Consider the following 19852-nt stretch of genomic DNA (forward strand, 5'->3'; position numbering starts at 1 on the left):
ACTTGTTCTTATTGTTCTTGTTCTTATTGTACTTGTTCTTATTGTTCTCATTGTACTTGTTCTTATTGTACTTGTTCTTATTGTACTTGTTCTTATTGTACTTGTTCTTATTGTACTTGTTCTTATTGTTCTTATTGTACTTGTTCTTATTGTACTTGTTCTTATTGTTCTTATTGTACTTGTTCTTATTGTTCTTGTTCTTATTGTACTTGTTCTTATTGTTCTTATTGTACTTGTTCTTATTGTACTTGTTCTTATTGTTCTTGTTCTTATTGTTCTTGTTCTTATTGTTCTTGTTCTTATTGTTCTTGTTCTTATTGTACTTGTTCTTATTGTACTTGTTCTTATTGTACTTGTTCTTATTGTACTTGTTCTTATTGTACTTGTTCTTATTGTACTTGTTCTTATTGTACTTGTTCTTATTGTACTTGTTCTTATTGTACTTATTGTACTTGTTCTTATTCTTATTGTACTTGTTCTTATTCTTATTGTACTTGTTCTTATTGTTCTTATTGTACTTATTGTACTTATTGTACTTGTTCTTATTCTTATTGTACTTGTTCTTATTCTTATTGTACTTGTTCTTATTGTTCTTATTGTACTTGTTCTTATTGTTCTTACTGTACTTGTTCTTATTGTCCATATAATTGTCCTTACTCTTATTGCTCATGTTCTCAATGTTATGTGTCACATTCTGTCTAATTCTTGTTATAATTCTTATGTTTTTATTTTTCTTGTTCTTCATATTCTTACTGTTCTTATTTTTATATTTGTGTGTGTGTGTGTGTGTGTGTGTGTGTGTGTGTGTGTGTGTGTGTGTGTGTGTGTGTGTGTGTGTGTGTGTGTGTCTGTGTGTGTGTGTGTGTGTGTGTGTGTTTCCCTGGGTTATTAATCCTCTAACGTTCACCTTAATAAAGTCGTCGACTACGTGGTTTTGTAACTTTCATGGAAACTGTTCTGTTATTTCCTGATGGCAGATTTCTTGGGGTCTTTTCCCCTCGATGCTGCTGACTTGTTTCCATTAGGGTCTTCCCAGGATGTAAGCTACAGCAGTCTTATGTACAGCACCTATTTACTCCTAGGTAACATGGGTAGCTGGTGTGATTGGACTTGCCCATGTTTCATCTGCCCAGGAATTTAATTTGTGTCGTGTCAGTTGTGAACCAGACATTACCACAAGGCAATAGGCAATATTTTATCTTGTTCCCTCAAGAAAGGTTCATTCATGTTGGTGAGGTGCTCTTGATTCAAGGAATTAGATGCATCCTTCCCATTCTTGGATTGAATCTGATTGCTGTGTGTTTCCACAGATGTTGTATGCACCTTACAGGTTTAATGCCTTCCCTAAATATATGATAATATATAATAGCTTTGGTGTCAGTCACCGATTTTTCAAATCTCTGACCTGAGAGCTGTCCAGACAATAGTTTTGGTGACTTGTTAAATATGTAATGAATTATAACCACAAACTATTTAGCCTCTGGTTAGATTAAATTTGTGTTAGTAAGATTATTTAGGCACAGGTACACACAAGTATAATTCTCATACATAGTGTAAATTACCGAGGATAACCCTAATAAAGTCAAACTTGTTTCAGTTTTTAGATTCTGCATAATTTCCTATAATTTACTGTACTCCTTATGAAAATGAATTTCAAGGCAGTAAGAATATTTAGAGATGGTGCGGTACTATGTACAGTATACGTGTCCAAAATGTTAATAAGGACATGCACAAAAAGAATATGTACACATATAATTACGAATTATTGTATTCGTAGTTTTAGAAAAGCCGGCGTGCCGTTCTCCGATCTAGTTTAATCTTGACAATTCCCAAATGGTTGGCCAGCTGTATTAGTCGTCATGGTTATACTAGTATGGGCAATTAACATACTTCTGAATACAATGCTGTGTCAGGAAGGTACCACATTTAACAGTCAGTTTTGTACATTTGGTCTGTACATGTAGAAATTCAGAGTAAAACAAGAACATGACTCAGTCAAGGCTCGTTGATGAAGATTAGGTAGGAGCAGTCAACAGAAGATCAGGCAATTATTCAGTGATGATTGAGACACTTGTGCAACACTTGCCTCAATCATCAGCTTGTCAGTTCTCTGAACCATTTATCTATTACTATATGCTGAAGTCTTTAAAGAGTAGCATGTGGCTGACCCAAGAAGGTGACATCAATACCTTGGTTGAGGATGATACTGGAATGTCTGGAAGAGGTAAACTTATAAATCTCATTCTTTCCTAGGTGACACAGGTGTATTTCTCAACGTTCATGCCCTGAGAGTTTAGTTTAGTCCTTGTTTTAGGGATTAGAATATTTTTATCTGCTGGTGAAAAGGTTATGAACATAATGTAGTTTATAGGTTCTAAACCCCATTAATCAGTTGTCATAAGTGACTTCCCCAGAACTGTAAGCTGTCAGCTTGAAGGATGCAGACCTGCCCCACTGGTGTCTACCATTCTATCAGACGAGTGTAAAATGGAAGGGAGTTGATTCTTTGCACTCTGGCAAGATTGCTGATCTTTGAGACTCCTTAATTTGTAAAGTGACTAGTATGGTCAGTCATGAAAACCTCTATTTATATAAGGGGAATTTCCAACAAACCTCTGGCAGTCATCAAGAGGGAACCAAACAAGTTCTCAGCTGGGCTGTGGTTCGTACTTTGGACTATGTGTGGCCAGGAGTTACAGCCTGGTTGATCAAGCTTTGATTCTCCAGTAATCTTGGTCTGGGATTGGGCCTCCTCCTTCCCAGTACCCGTCCCTGGGATGAGGAAGGGGAGATTAATAACCCAGAATAACCCAAGTAACACCAACATAACAGCTTATTTCCATTAGGGTACTTTTTTAGCTCCTGCCCCAGGATGCATGATAAAGCTTACTTCGTGAGTGACATGATAAGCTTACTTCCTGGGAGAAACATGATAAAGCTTACTTCATGAGTGACACATGATAAGCTTATACTTCCTGGGAGGAACGTGATAAAGCTCACTCCCTGGGAGGAACGTGATAAAGCTCACTCCCTGGGAGGAACGTGATAAAGCTCACTCCCTGGGAGGAACGTGATAAAGCTCACTTCCTGGGAGGAACGTGATAAAGCTCACTTCCTGGAAGGAACGTGATAAAGCTCACTTCCTGGGAGGAACGTGATAAAGCTCACTCCCTGGGAGGAATGTGATAAAGCTCACTTCCTGGGAGGAACGTGATAAAGCTCACTCCCTGGAAGGAACGTGATAAAGCTCACTCCCTGGGAGGAATGTGATAAAGCTCACTCCCTGGGAGGAATGTGATAAAGCTCACTTCCTGGGAGGAACGTGATAAAGCTCACTCCCTGGGAGGAACGTGATAAGCTCACTCCCTGGGAGGAACGTGATAAAGCTCACTCCCTGGGAGGAACGTGATAAAGCTCACTTCCTGGGAGGAACGTGATAAAGCTCACTCCCTGGGAGGAACGTGATAAAGCTCACTCCCTGGGAGGAATGTGATAAAGCTCACTCCCTGGGAGGAACGTGATAAAGCTCACTCCCTGGGAGGAACGTGATAACGCTCGCTCCCTGGGAGGAACGTGATAAAGCTCACTCCCTGGGAGGAACGTGATAAAGCTCACTCCCTGGGAGGAACGTGATAAAGCTCACTCCCTGGGAGGAACGTGATAAAGCTCACTTCCTGGGAGGAACGTGATAAAGCTCACTCCCTGGGAGGAACGTGATAAAGCTCACTTCCTGGGAGGAACGTGATAAAGCTCACTCCCTGGGAGGAACGTGATAAAGCTCACTCCCTGGGAGGAATGTGATAAAGCTCACTCCCTGGGAGGAACGTGATAAAGCTCACTCCCTGGGAGGAACGTGATAACGCTCGCTCCCTGGGAGGAACGTGATAAAGCTCACTCCCTGGGAGGAACGTGATAAAGCTCACTCCCTGGGAGGAACGTGATAAAGCTCACTCCCTGGGAGGAACGTGATAAAGCTCACTTCCTGGGAGGAACGTGATAAAGCTCACTTCCTGGGAGGAACATAAAGCTCACTCCCTGGGAGGAACATAAAGCTCACTCCCTGGGAGGAACATAAAGCTCACTTCCTGGGAGGAACATAAAGCTCACTTCCTGGGAGGAATGTGATAAAGCTCACTCCCTGGGAGGAACGTGATAAAGCTCACTTCCTGGGAGGAACGTGATAAAGCTCACTCCCTGGGAGGAACGTGATAAAGCTCACTCCCTGGGAGGAACGTGATAAAGCTCACTCCCTGGGAGGAACGTGATAAAGCTCACTCCCTGGGAGGAACGTGATAAAGCTCACTCCCTGGGAGGAACGTGATAAAGCTCACTCCCTGGGAGGAACGTGATAAAGCTCACTCCCTGGGAGGAACGTGATAAAGCTCACTCCCTGGGAGGAACGTGATAAAGCTCACTCCCTGGGAGGAACGTGATAAAGCTCACTCCCTGGGAGGAACGTGATAAAGCTCACTTCCTGGGAGGAACATAAAGCTCACTCCCTGGGAGGAACGTGATAAAGCTCACTTCCTGGGAGGAACATAAAGCTCACTCCCTGGGAGGAACAAAGGGACTACCAATTTATTTAAATTATCCAAGCAAGTGGCTAAAGTTAACATATTTTGTTAGCTCAAATTCTGAGTATATATTAATAGTAAATAATACTGACAGCTGAGTAAGTATATATTAATAGTATATAATACTGACAGCTGAGTAAGTATATATTAATAGTATATAATACTGACAGCTGAGTAAGTATATATTAATAGTATATAATACTGACAGCTGAGTAAGTATATATTAACCCTTTGAGGGTCGACAGGCCCTCTCCGAAACTCGTTCCTCTTCAAGGGGGGCTCCTTGGCGTGGTGAAGAGGCTCTTGGTCTGAGGAATTAGACCTATCGGTCTTCTTCCTCAGACCGAACCTAATTACCCCCCAATCTCCCCTCCCCTATCCCATCCTCCCCATCCTCCCCTTTTTCCTTTCCTCCTCCTCCTCCCCACTCCTCCCTTTTGCCCTTCCTCTTTTTGTCCTTTGGGATTTCTCCCACAGGCACGCTAGTTCCTAGGTAGAGGAAAGGACACCGGGGTCGATCCCATTCCGTTGAGGTTTCTTGGCGGTGGCGTAGTTTGCCGTGGAATCTGGATTGCCTAGGGATGTCCCGATCCCTCTCCGGTATCCCGGAGTAGCTTTGGGTGTCTTTTGGGCGACGGGTGTATCTCTGGAAGCCACCTTTCGGATTCCGGGGGTGGTGGCTGAAGGAGGTATGCTTTGTGGCGGATATCCGGCCGCCCTCTCTTTTGTCCACCGAGGTAGCTCGGCAGATGTGAGGTTGCTATCCCAGATTGCTGGTTTACTGGCATGAAGGGTAGGGTATGGCACGGGTTCCATGCTGCATCTGCGCTACTAGCGGTGTCGAGTCCTCTTGGGCGCGGAGGGAGATTTCTGGCCCTTTCATTCCTCCTAGGAACTATCCCTCCCCGGTCCCCCCTTTTTTTTTCTTTTTTTTATTTTTATTTTCTTTTCTTCTTTCTTTTTTTTTCTTAAAAACAAAAAGAAAGAAGTAACCTAACCATGGCAGCCCTAGTCCATGAACCTGGTACCCCCGGGCCCCTTCTTGATACCGCACCCCGTTCTGACCCCGCCTCGTCTTTGGACCACTCTTCAGACATTCCTCATGCCTCTGTACCTATTGCCGGTGCTGTTTCCTCACCTGCTTCAGGTACTGAGGCCTCGACTGACTCCTTCGATTTACCAGACCTTCGCTCTCCTCTGACTATGCTTCCGGCCTCTCCCTCTACGGTGCGGCAATTTTCAAATCGCCGACCCGTTCCACGTCGGACCAACTCTGGTCCCACGCCTAAACGTCAACGACAATTACCTGCTGATGATACTTCTCCACCTTCACCTTCTCGTTCTTCTCAGAAAAGATCGACACGTCCTTCACTACCTTTCCACGCTCAGTTTCAGACTGAACAGTGGACTAAATTCTTCACTTTACGACCAACTTCCTCTACTGCCTATCTTTCTGACCATAGTATTGGCAAGGCACTCCTACGCCATGTTGGTAAAGATATTTCTTTTCATGCTCTTAAGAGCGGTACGCGCATCATTACCGTACAGAATGCTACCCAGGCTCGTGAGCTCTCTCGTCTTTCCCATATAGATACTGTTCCTGTCACCCTTGAAAAACATCATTCCCTCAATTCTTGTAGTGGTACCGTTATTCTGCCCCATACCATAGTTCAACAAAATTTCCAGACATGTGGCACCGACATTCTAGAACAGCTGGAACTCCAAGATCTCCCAATCCTCAAGGTAGACACTTACGTTCTTCCTGCCCGTGGGCGGAGACGATACCCTAGCAATGTGGCTCGTTTAACTTTTGACAGCCGAGAACTCCCATCCTCAGTTTATATAGCAGGACATCGGTTACAAGTTCGAAAGGTGATCCCTACACCACAACAGTGTAGAAATTGCTGGCGATTTGGCCATCCAGCGAAATATTGCAGATCTATCGCCGAATGCCCAGTCTGTGGTGCCGATGACCATTCTAATACGTCTTGCAATCGATCTCCCTCTTGCCTTAACTGTCATGAGGCTCACCCTTCGTACTCTCGCCGTTGTCAGGTCTATTTAAACGAGCGGGAAATCCGTTACCTCAAAGAGACAGAAGGTCTCCCTTATGCCATGGCAGTTTCTCATCTCCGCCTCCAAGGGAGACTCCCACGTGTTTCTTATTCCCGTGTTTCAAAACGTCCCCCCACTTCTGGTATCCCATCTTCTACACCCACCTCTGTGGTTACCTCTCCCATAATCACTCCTGTATCTAATCCTTTTGCTGTCCTCGGCTCAGACGTCCCTACTTCAACGCCTCAGTCTAATCTCGCTTCTTCGAGTTCTCTCTTACAAGCCTCAGTATCGACGAGACCTCGTACGACACCTCTTCCCAATCGTCCCTCTACTTCTCAAAAGTCAAAAAAGGTCCGGTAACACCTCCTACCCATCTTCCACCTCCTCATTTTACCCTCCCTGTCTCTGTCCCTAGTTCTTCCCCTCTCACTGGCTCAGTTACAAGTGCAGAGGTTCACCCTCCTCCTCGTAATGTACCTTCCTCCCCTGTTCCCTCCCAAGTTTCTTCCTCTTCTGCTACCTCCCAGGTTCCTGTCTCTTCTGTCCCCTGCCACGCTTCTCCAGTTCCCTCCACCCTTTCGCCCCCCCCTACCTTGGTACAGTCCAATACAGTTCCAATCTTTACTCATCCTCCCCCTACCATTCCCAATATTGTCTCCCATACAACATCTCTGAATTCTGAAACACTTGAAGCAATCTCTGAATATATTGCAGAGACCAAACCATCAATGGACACTGATCCACCTTCCGCTCTTTCTCTCTCCTCTGCTCCATCTGCGCAACTCCTTTCTTCACAGCGCACCGTTCCTTCGCTGCTTGAACATTTTCCACTGCCTCCGCATGTGGACTTTTCTAACCCTCCTAGTCCGTAGGAACCCTTACCTGCGGATTTCAAGTATCTTTATCATTGCCATTCATGGCCTTTTTACAGTGGAATATACGTGGCCTCAGGGGTAATCGGGGTGAGCTTCAGATGTTACTCTCCCAGTTTGCCCCTGTTGGTGTTTGCTTACAGGAACCAAAATTACACTCTGCTGTTATTTCTCACATCTCAGGCTATAATTTATTGTATTCTTCAGATCCTTTTCCTGATGGGACCTTTAATGAAAGTGCCCTTCTTCTCCGCACTGATATTCCGTACCATCAGCTATTTGTTCATACTTCGCTGCATTACACAGCAGCCCGTATCCACTTACATAGGTGGTATACGCTCTGTTCTTTATATCTCTCTCCTTCTCGGGCATTATCTATTCCGGATTTTGCCTTCCTTGTTTCGTCATTACCGCCACCAATTCTGTTACTTGGTGATTTTAATGCCCACCATTTCCTCTGGGGAGGGTCTCACTGTGATTCCCGTGGAATTCAGTTAGAGGCTTTTCTTGCCACCCACCCCCTCCATGTTTTAAATACAGGTACTCACACCCATTTTGATCCTCGGACTCATACTCTCTCTTGCATCGATCTCTCAGTTTGCTCTTCCTCCGCCGCATTAGACTTTACTTGGTCTGTTCTCCCGGACTTACATGACAGTGATCATTTCCCAATCATTCTTACTTCCCCTTCATATTCGCCACCTCTTCGCACCCCACGCTGGCAATTTAATCGGGCAAATTGGAACCTTTACTCACACCTGACTGTTTTTAAAGAGGTTCCTTCTTCGTCCTCCATCGATGAGCTTTTACACCTCTTCTCATCCTCCGTTTTCACCGCAGCTTCTCATTCTATACCCCAAACTTCGAGCAGGCATTCTCAGAAATGCGTGCCTTGGTGGTCTCCTGCTTGTGCTCGTGCAGTACGTTTGAAACGCGCTGCATGGGGCAGGTACCGGTACAATAGAACCACAGAGCGACTCCTTGATTTTAAACAGAAGCGTGCGATCGCTCGCCGTGTCATCCGTGACGCTAAACGCACTTGCTGGCGAGATTATGTCTCCACCATCACCTCTGCTTCCTCTATGAGTGCAGTCTGGAAAAAAGTACGAAAACTGAGTGGTAAATATTCTCCTGACCCGGCTCCTGTTCTGCGGGTTGCCGGTGTTGATATAGCAAACCCACTAGATGTTGCCAATGAAATTGGCAATCATCTGGTCCGTATTTCTCAGGGACTCCATCTATGCCCCTCATTTCTTTCCTCAAAGTCTGCCAGAGAGTTAGCACCCTTGGACTTTTCTTCTCTCAGAGAAGAACAGTATAATGTGCCTTTTACACTTCAAGAACTGGAGGCAACACTCTCAGCTTGTCGATCATCGGCAGCTGGGCCCGACGACATTCATATTCGTATGCTACAACATTTACATCAGTCAGCCCTTGCAGTCCTATTACGCCTTTACAATCTTATTTGGTCACAAGGAGTTCTTCCACAGCTGTGGAAATCCGCCATTGTTCTCCCTTTCCGCAAACCAGGCACTACGGGACATGAAACCTCCCACTATCGTCCCATTGCTCTTACCAGTGCAGTTTGCAAAGTAATGGAACGTCTAGTAAATAGACGTTTAGTGTGGTATTTAGAGACACACAACAGTCTCTCCACTCGTCAATATGGCTTTCGTAAGGGACGTTCTACCATAGACCCCTTACTGCGCTTGGATACGTATGTTCGTAATGCCTTTGCGAATAACCACTCAGTTATTGCCATATTTTTTGATCTTGAGAAGGCATATGACACAACTTGGAGGTATAATATTTTAGCCCAAGCCCACTCCTTAGGCCTTCGAGGCAATCTACCATCCTTCCTTAAGAACTTTTTAACTGACAGGCATTTCCGTGTTCGGGTTAATAATGTGCTCTCCCCGGACTTTATCCAAGCTGAAGGTGTCCCCCAGGGATGTGTTCTGAGCACAACACTTTTTCTCCTTGCTATTAATGATTTGGCCTCTAGTCTTCCATCAAATATTTGGTCATCACTCTATGTTGATGACTTCGCTATTGCCTGTGCAGGCGCTGACTGTCACCTCCTTACAGTTTCTCTCCAGCATGCAGTCGACCGTGTTTCCAATTGGGCCACCACACATGGGTTTAAATTTTCCAGCACTAAAACCCACCAAATCACTTTCACTAGACGCTCTGTCATCTCTGATCATCCTTTGTACCTCTATGGCTCACGTATCCCTGAACGTGATACAGTCAAGTTTCTGGGCCTCCTCTTTGATCGTAGGTTATCCTGGAAACCTCACATTACCTCTCTGAAGGCAACTTGTCACAGCCGGCTGAACCTTCTTAAAACCCTTGCTCATCTTTCGTGGGGAGCTGATCGTCGAACCCTCCTTCACCTACATTCCACCCTTATTTTATCGAAACTTGATTATGGTGACCAGATCTATTCAGCGGCATCTCCTGCTACTCTCTCTAGCCTTAACCCCATTCATCACCAAGGATTACGTTTATGCCTTGGTGCTTTTCGCTCTTCCCCTGTCGAAAGCCTCTATGCAGAAGCGAACGTTCCATCCTTATCCGATCGCCGTGATGCCCATTGCCTGCGCTACTATGTACGCTCTCATGATCTCCGCAATCCTTCCATTTATAGAATGGTCACTGATATTAGTAGACATTCTTTATTTGTTCGCCGCCCCTGCTTACTCCGTCCCTTCTCTCTTCGCCTTCATTCGCTCTTGTCTTCTCTTCAACTACCACCTTTCTATGTACATGTAGCATCACACTTTTCCCTACCCCCCTGGGAAGTTCCAGCTGTTCGAGTCTGTTCTTTCTCCCTCCCTTGCTCGAAAGCCCAACTGTCTACGGTCGCTTCCCGCTCTCTTTTTCTTGACCACTTTCACTCTCATTCTCATGCCATTGCTGTGTACACAGATGGCTCTAAGTCTTCTGACGGCGTAGGATTCGCAGCAGTGTTTCCGGACAGCGTCGTACAAGGGCATTTACTATCTTCAGCTAGTATTTTTACTGCTGAATTATATGCCATCCTTACAGCACTTATCCGTATTGCATCTATGCCTGTGTCATCATTTGTGGTTGTCTCAGACTCCCTTAGTGCTTTACAGGCTATACAAAAATTTGATACACCTCACCCCTTAGTCCTCCGTATCCAACTTTGGCTACGCCGCATCTTTACTAAGCATAAAGATATTGTTTTTTGTTGGGTCCCTGGTCATGTTGACGTACAGGGCAATGAACAGGCAGACACTGCTGCGCGGTCAGCAGTACATGACCTACCAGTTTCTTATAGAGGTATTCCATGTACGGACTATTTTGCTGTAATATCTTCCCACCTTCACACCCGTTGGCAACAACGTTGGTCTACTATGCTCGGCAACAAACTTCAGTCTATTAAACCGAGTATAGGTTACTGGCCGTCTTCTTATCACCAGTGTCGAGGTTGGGAGACTACTCTCTCCCGTCTTCGCATTGGCCATACTCGTCTTACTCATGGATATCTCATGGAGAGGCGTCTTGCTCCTCTCTGTGAGAATTGCCAAGCTCCATTATCAGTCAGCCACATTCTGTTGGACTGCCCACTTTATCAACGAGCACGCAGAATTTACCTCTGTCGTCGTCTTCGCCCCGCTGCTCTCTCTTTACCTTCCCTTCTCGCTGATGGACCCACCTTTCATCCGGACTCTCTCATTGACTTTTTGACAACGACTGACTTACTCCACAAATTTTGATACGTTCAGCCCTTTCTACTTGTATCTCTTGCTACCCTCTACCCCCGTACTATCCCCTGCCCCGCTGTTTTCTGTAACCTGCTGATCATCCCCCCTCCCTTCTGCCATCCAATTCCCTTGCTTCCTTCCCTACCCTGCAGCGCTGTATAGCCCTTGTGGCTTAGCGCTTCTTTTTGATTATAATAATAATCCGAAACTCGTTCTCAGGGTCGGCCAAATTTAAAAAAAAAAAAAAATTATTTTCTCTTATGAAAAGATAGAGAATCTTTTCCCGATCATAAAGACACCAAAAGTTTGAAATTTGATAGAAAACTTACGGAATTATGCTCTCGCAAAGTTAGCGGTCTCGGCGATGTTTACGTATCGGCGATTTTGCCCACTTTGAGCCCCATTTTCGGCCAATTTCACTGTACTAGTCGACAAAAAACATGAATATTTCGCTAGAACTCCATTTTTTCTATTGAATGGGTGCAAGAAACCACCCATTTATGAAATTCAACTATCCAGTACAGTGGTCAGAATTTAGCAATTTTGCCAATTTCACACAAATTTCAAAAGATGCCAATTTCCGAATAGGGTCCAGAATAAACAAGAAAGACATTCCTGGCACTAAAATGACATTTCCTCTAGTCATTAGTCACGTCTCAAGGCCCCTCTTATATTCTTTTGCTTTCCACTTTGAATTTTTATTTTCACAAAAAATATAAGATTTACTGTTATGCAGACTACTGCATTAGTGTAAAAAATGGTATAAATATTATTGGTGTACTTGTGAAAGAATATTAGACTCACCAGTTGACGTGTATTGCACGCTTGGCACGATTTGTTTACTTTTGAAGTTTGGTAAAAATGGAACATTTCTGCTACTTTGAGCTCAATTTCAAGGCACCTTTCATTGTAAAACCAGTCAAAATCATCTCAATTTCTGTAATATGTCTTCCATTCTATAAAATGAGACCAAGAAAACTAGAATACAACAATAAATACCATACGAAAATACACTGCAAAGTCGCTGATTTATTAAAAAAAAATGGTCAAAGTTTTTTTTTCTCATTATGCACTGTGTGCTGCAGGATTTTTTTAGACTGTGCACACTGACCACATAGACCCATTCTTTCATATGAAGGCCTACCAGCTTTCTCCCACTAGATTTGAGGCCGCTAGAATTTATGAGTACTAGTACGTCAAAAACCCCTACGCGTAAGACGTACTAGTACAACCAAAACCCTCAAAGGGTTAATAGTATATAATACTGACAGCTGAGTAAGACACCTGTGCAGCAGTTGGGTAGCTACACACGTCTTACTCGTGTACTCGTCGAGTAAACATGTACAGTAAGTCTTGGACTTACAAATACATTCAGAATACACAAATAACCAGCACATAGAAGAGAGGAGCTTACGACGACGTTTCGGTCCGACTTGGAACATTTTATATGCGGGTTATTTGTGTATCGTTCCAGTCATGGTATTGTGCCTTTTTTTGTTATACATTCAGAATCTTTTGTATTGTGTATAATAATAATAATATACACAATGCAGAAGGCCCCCAGTGTGTTTTAAGTCGAAGACTTATTGTATTTACTAAGAGTGGGAGGTGTGGAACGGTAAATGTAGCAATGAGGTGTCGTCCCTTATCATGGTGCTTATCAGGGGAGATTTCCTTCATTGGTGGACGTGACGCTGTTTTATTGCTGTATTTTGTAACGTGACAACCCTTCAGAGGGATGTAGTTGCCATGTTGCTAGGGAAGGTGTTTTCATTAATTCGCATTTTCCTAGTAGCCGTGTAGTCCATACAGGTTTACCACTTACTCGTGGGTATATACACTGGTTCACTTTAATGTGAAAAAAATTTAGTAGTTATTTTATGTGGTATTTATTTTATGTAAGAATTGGGCATATGAAAGATTTGTGTTAATATTTAGGAATTAAAGTTGAGATGGAAGATTGTAAAACTGTAGTTGAGGCAGTTTTAAATTTATTTTGTTTAATCTACTACTAGTACTACTAGAACATACTACATACTAGTACTAGTAGTACATGCTAGTACTAGTAGTACATGCTAGTACTAGTAGTACATGCTAGTACTAGTAGTACATGCTAGTACTAGTAGTACATGCTAGTACTAGTAGTACATGCTAGTACTAGTAGTACATGCTAGTACTAGTAGTACATGCTAGTACTAGTAGTACATGCTAGTACTAGTAGTACATGCTAGTACTAGTAGTACATGCTAGTACTAGTAGTACATGCTAGTACTAGTAGTACATGCTAGTACTAGTAGTACATGCTAGTACTAGTAGTACATGCTAGTACTAGTAGTACATGCTAGTACTAGTAGTACATGCTAGTAGTAGTGCATACAACTAGTAGTGCATACTACTAGTACTAGTAGTGCATACTACTGCTAGTAGTAGTACATACTACTATTACTGTCACGACATGATGTATAAAAGTGTGGGGAGAGAATGAGCCTTACCCTAGACTTGAGCAAATGTCACAGTAGGAAAACAATATGAAGAGCTAAACCTGTGTGGGCCATTCAGTGAAAGGAGTACTGCAGACTCAATCCTCAGTTTGCTGATCTCAGCGTAATCTCCGATTACCCAGGTTGTTGGTAAGTACCTTAAGTAGAATTAAAATATAGAGGAAAAAATAGAAAGATAAAAGTTTAAAATTGATGAATTTAAGGAGGACCTGAATAACTTTGATTATTAGGGTTTTTCAGGCTAATTCCTTGAGTAGCTTTGAGAATACAATGTACAGATGTATGTGAAAATTGTTGGATTTCAGAAGGACCTGCCCAGTAGGCCTCCTGCAGTGTTCTCCTTGTGTGAGAATTGTTGGTTGGATTTCAGAAGGACCTGCCCAGTAGGCCTCCTGCAGTGTTCCTCCTTGTGTGTGAGAATTGTTGGTTGGATTTCAGAAGGACCTGCCCAGTAGGCCTCCTGCAGTGTTCCTCCTTGTGAGTGAGAATTGTTGGTTGGATTTCAGAAGGACCTGCCCAGTAGGCCTCCTGCAGTGTTCCTAATTTCTTATGGGACTTATAATTGGAGACTAAGACTGGCTGTGGTCAATCACTAAGTGCTGTTGTACGATGTTGCAACATGGGATACTCTGAACTTCAATCATCTTGCATGTCATATGTCATGTGTTGCATCATATTGGAAGTGCAGGATGTTCATTGTTCAGAATGTGGGATGAAAAGGAGTGAATTTGTTCAGCATGAACTTAGTATAGACCGACTCCATCTCTTTCATCTCTTTGAAAGTACATAAAGTTATCTGTCAAGCTTCTGTACAGTGCAGTTTGTTGCAGATGCAATTGACTAATTTCATTTATAGTTTAATAGTACATACTGTAAAGGTTTTTTCACCTGCTGATTAATTTTGAAGGTACTTTTCAATTGCAATTAAGGACAAAAGCGTGAAGGATCTCGGTGGAAATTAGTCACTCTGACTTTTTTGTTTTCCTGGTGGATAATTTACACTATGTATAATAATTGTACTTAAACGTACTTGTGCCTAAATAAACATGCTAACTTAATAAGCGAACTTACATGTAGTTCTGTGTAGAAATGTGAATTAAGAACAACAGCAAGCACACTGAGGTTGACAACTCAGTGATAAAGTTTATTAAGCAAAGACATAACTCACTCTAAATCCTTATGAAGCATTGTGTATGGTTTTTTAATTATATGCAAGTGGTATTATGTAACATAAATGTATATTGTGAAATTGAGTGTTCAGTATAGCCATATCATAAATCTGTTTTATATAGTATGATTTAGTGGTCATTATTGCTATAGAATCACAAAAGTTGTATAATTTATTTTGTCTTATTTTAATTGAGTATAATATTCTTGGTTGCTGCATCTAAGTTTCTCGATTTATTGAGTTTGGCAACAGTAATGTGTAATTGCTCGAGTTTAATGTGTAAATCTCTTAGTAATTAGTAATTATATACGATGACAATGGGATGAATTGTCGGTAAAATGGGAATAGGAGTTAGTGTGAGTGGTGGTGTGGAGTGAGGCAGTAAGACTAGCCCTACATCCTGATTATTGAACCCTTGTGCCATATACACACTTGCCACACACTACCACACCAATGATGATTCTGTTAATTTTCTCTCTTAAGTTTGCTACACTAAGTCAATGAAGAATGTTGTTATTGGCTTTGGCTAATTCATTTCAAGATGGTTGGGTAAATTGTGGAAAAAGTGTCATTGTCATAATTGCACTGGAATTTGTGGGTTACCAGTTTAGTCTTTCATGGTGGTGGTCAGTGCTTCCTCCCACAGTCTTGCCTCTACTTCCACTAGGAAAGGAAGTAGCAGTGTACTTGCCTAGTTGTCTCTGCTAGTGTCGAGTCTCCTGTACACAAGTTCATGTCTATGTGTGAATGCTGTTTTTAAGCCCAAACATTGTATCGATGTTTTACAAGTCTCGTCTCTACTCCCATTAATATTTGAAGATCATTACCCCTTTTACTGTTTATTTCTCAGCATCTTTGAACATAAATACAGCTATGTACATTATTTTATGATTCTTTCTCTATTTAAGAGTAGTTAAGAAATTATAACTATAATGTACGTGTATATAACAGACTTGATGTTATATTGTGTAGAAACGTGCTAAAATGTTGTAATTTTATAAGAAACTTTCACTATTAAGTGCATTTTATTTGAAAAATTTATCAAAATAACATTTTTGTGAATGCAAAAGTTATGTATTGATGGTACAGTATTTTTTCTTTCACATGCACTTGCACACAAACTGTTAATGTCCTGAACAGGTGCTAAAACATTACAAAATCCCAAAGTATTATTGTGATTTTTAAGTGAGGTTTGTTTGTTACAGAATATTGTATACTCTTTGATCATTAATACATTATATGCTGTAATGTTTTGATTTTTTTATTGTCCTAATTTAACACTGTAATTTGAAATAGTACATATATAATATTTTTATTATTCTTTGCCTTTTTTTCTACCCACAGAGAAAATGCACCGTCAGGCGAAAAGTGCGATTTTGTGGTAAAGTTTTCACCTAAGTAAGTCGCATGCCGCCGAGGTACAAAAGTGGCGGCCAAACAGGAAGAGTTTGGCCACACAAGATTTACTGTTGTACCAACAGGTAAAGTATTGAATTGTCAGATAGAGCAAAAATTTGAATTAATTTTTTTATTACTAACACACTGACTGTTTCCCATCAAGGCAGGGTGGCCCGAAAAAAAACTTTCACCATCGTTCACTCCATCACTGTCTTGCCAGAGGTGCGCTTACACTACAGTTATAAAACTGCAACATTAACATCCCTCCTTCAGAGTGCAGGCACTGTACTTCTCATCTCCAGGACTCTAGTCCGGCCTGCCGGTTTCCCTGAATCTCTTCATAAATGTTACCTTGCTCACACTCCAACAGCACATCGAGTCCTAAAAACCAATTGTCTGCATTCGCTCCTGTCTGACACACTAACACATGCTTACTGGAAGTCCAAGCCCCTTGCAAACAAAACCACCTTTACCCCCCCCCCCTCCCTCCAACCTTTCTTAGGCCAGTCCTTACCCCACCTTCCCTTCACTACATATTTATACACTGGAAGTCATTCTATTTCCCTCCTCCCACTCTACATGTCCAAACCACCTCAACAACCCCTCCTCAGCCCTCTGGATAATAGTTTTGGTAATCCCACACCTACTCCTAATTTCCAGACTATAAATTTTCTGCACTATATTCACACCACACATTGTCCTCAGACATGACATCTACACTGCCTCCAGCCTTCTCCTTGTTGCAACATTCACCACCCATGCTTCACACCCATATAGGAGCATTAGTATAACTATACTCTCATACATTTCTCTCTTTGCTTCCATAGACAAAGTTCTTTGTCTCCACAGACTCCATAGTGCACCACTCACCTTTTTCCCCTTGTCAGTTCTGTGATTCACCACGTCTTTCATAGACCCATCTGCTGACACGTCCACTTCTAAATTTCTAAATACATTCGCCTCTTCCATACTCTCTCCCTCTAAAAATATTAATATTTATAGTGTTAGGTGTATGTGTTCATATATAGTATCTCTTGCTGGTACAAGGTAGTAAGTTCATAGACAGCATCCTGTCATAAGAGTGTGATATGGAAACCTGTTAATATTTTGTAATCTAGTGGGATTGATGGCCTTTTGTCTCCCTGAACATTTAAGATGACTCGCATATTATAAACTTCTATTTACATTCAGAGTCGAGTCGAGTCAGTTACATTCAGTATGTGCAGTACCTTTTCCACAATACACAAATAACCTGCACCTAGGGGAAAGAAAGTTTACAACGACATTTTGGTCTGACTTGAACCATTTGCAAATTCCTAGTTGGACCGTAACATCATCGTAAATTTTTCTCCCTCCTATGGTCTGTTATGGGGTGCTTGTCACTGGAACTGGTCAGTTGAGGGTACTTGCTGATATTTTCAATGGAGACATCTTGACAGGGTTGAAACCTAGAAGATGCCACTTCTGAAGCGAGTGGTGTCACCCGTGCATGTGTCACGGGTGCCACTGGTGGAAGAGTGGGTCACGGATGAAAATGGCCGCGTGTACCCTGCACTTCTGCCCGCTACATACCAACCACAAGACCTAGAGGCATTTACCAACCTCACGCTTGCCAATTTAATTACTCAAGTAAGTGACATTCTCTGGCTTTTATTTTTTAAATACACGTAATTTACAATTTGAATACACACAGTCCTCGACTTACAAACATGTTGAGAATCTTCTGTATTGTGTATATATAATTATTGTGTATAATATTATACACAATTCAGGACATCCCCAGTGTGTTTGTAAGGTAAGGACTTCTTGTATATGCTTTGTTATTATAGGATCTTGGGTGATATACATGGATTGGGCATATGGGTGATATACACAGATTGGGCATACACAGGATCATACAGCAATATATTCTTTGCGAATACTCATACTTTCTTACATTAGGGTTAGGTTTGTGTATACATTAATACTCTGTGTCTTAATGTACGTAGAATTCTTTAGTATTTAATTATTTTTCAGTTATCGTCGCTTTCTCGGCATGCTGAAGATTTATTTGGGGAAATGATTGCAGAATCAACATTGATATTGAATCGCACTGTGTCTTTACAAGGAAGAGTTGACAAATTGTCAGTGAAAGTCAAGAATTTAGATAGTAATGTAGAAGAAGGTAAGTAACTCTCCAGATACTTTTGCAAAACAAATTATTCGTACACAATCGCTGTCATAAGTGTGAAATGGAAATTTGTTAATTGCTTTGCACTCTGACAGGACCACTGATCTTTGTGTGTCATGAACATGCGAGATGATTCTATAAAATTCTGGCACTATGAAAAAATAGAGACAAACTCAGTATAATGTGATCATTTATTGGAAACTTTTCACCCACACAATGGACTTTATCAAGTCACAAACAGATCTCTTTGTGACTTAATAAAGTCCACTGTGTAGGCAAAAATGTAGTCAATAAAGTATTGGATTGTATTGCATTTGTGTCTGTTTTTCTATTATCAAGAATACTGACTATCCTTCCCTATCTGGGATACACGAGATAAATCCCCAGTATAACAAACTTCAGTATAATGAACTTCAGAAGTAACAAAATTCACTGAGTAATTTGTTCTTTTAACTCCTTTAATTCAATGTTTATTGCAGTATGTCTGTAAATTGTGTGTACAGTACAATATTAGGTAAACAGTGCATATTTTAAACATTATTCTGATAATAGACACCTGGAGAATGCCTCTATTAGTCCATAATATTGAGAGTTTATTTTGTTTCTGACTTCTAAAAATTAAAATACTCTGTATTAATGTTTTGTTTATTTCTAGTGTCGTTGCAAGACATCCACATGCGGAAAGCATTCAAATCATCAACATTGTTTGACCAACAAGTAGTCTCTAGGGATACTATTCCTGCTCCCATGTTGGAAACCTATCAGACCTGTGAACAGCCACCACCTCTCCATCAGCTTAATCCTTACAGGTCAGCAGCTGTTGACTTCATTAATGTTGCAGTTTGGACGGCTCTTCAGACCGTGTCACCTGCTCATCTCTAGAAAAAGTGATTGAATGAATGATGGTGAATGTTTTTCCTTTTTTTTAGGGGCTTGGTGGGAGATGGCTAGTGTGTTAAAGAAAATTTATTTTTTTTTTTTCCAACAAGTCGGCCGTCTCCCACCGAGGCAGGGTGACCCACCGAGGCAGGGTGACCCACCGAGGCAGGGTGACCCACCGAGGCAGGGTGGCCCACCGAGGCAGGGTGGCCCACCGAGGCAGGGTGACCCACCGAGGCAGGGTGACCCACCGAGGCAGGGTGACCCACCGAGGCAGGGTGACCCACCGAGGCAGGGTGACCCACCGAGGCAGGGTGACCCACCGAGGCAGGGTGACCCACCGAGGCAGGGTGACCCACCGAGGCAGGGTGACCCACCGAGGCAGGGTGACCCACTGAGGCAGGGTGACCCACCGAGGCAGGGTGACCCACCGAGGCAGGGTGACCCACCGAGGCAGGGTGACCCACCGAGGCAGGGTGACCCACCGAGGCAGGGTGA

At 42.4% G+C, this 19852-nt stretch overlaps 1 protein-coding gene across 8 annotated transcripts in view; it reads left to right on the top strand.

Moving 5' to 3' along the window:
- The window catches only part of SCAR (wiskott-Aldrich syndrome protein family member 3 SCAR), a 67470-nt gene that overhangs the window by 977 nt on the left and 46641 nt on the right, over window positions 1–19852 (top strand). For all 8 annotated transcript variants that reach the window (XR_011394602.1, XR_011394603.1, XR_011394601.1 and 5 more), the window contains exons 2-5: window positions 16252–16388; window positions 17745–17934; window positions 18322–18469; window positions 19131–19284. Coding sequence is in view for 5 of the 8 variants with exons in the window: in XM_070104445.1 (XP_069960546.1) it covers window positions 17761–17934; window positions 18322–18469; window positions 19131–19284 (476 nt within the window). In the remaining 3 variants the exon portion in view is untranslated. The remainder of the gene's footprint in view (window positions 1–16251; window positions 16389–17744; window positions 17935–18321; window positions 18470–19130; window positions 19285–19852) is intronic.

Source organism: Cherax quadricarinatus, chromosome 92, assembly GCF_038502225.1.
Source record: "Cherax quadricarinatus isolate ZL_2023a chromosome 92, ASM3850222v1, whole genome shotgun sequence".
Classification (NCBI taxonomy): domain Eukaryota; kingdom Metazoa; phylum Arthropoda; class Malacostraca; order Decapoda; family Parastacidae; genus Cherax; species Cherax quadricarinatus.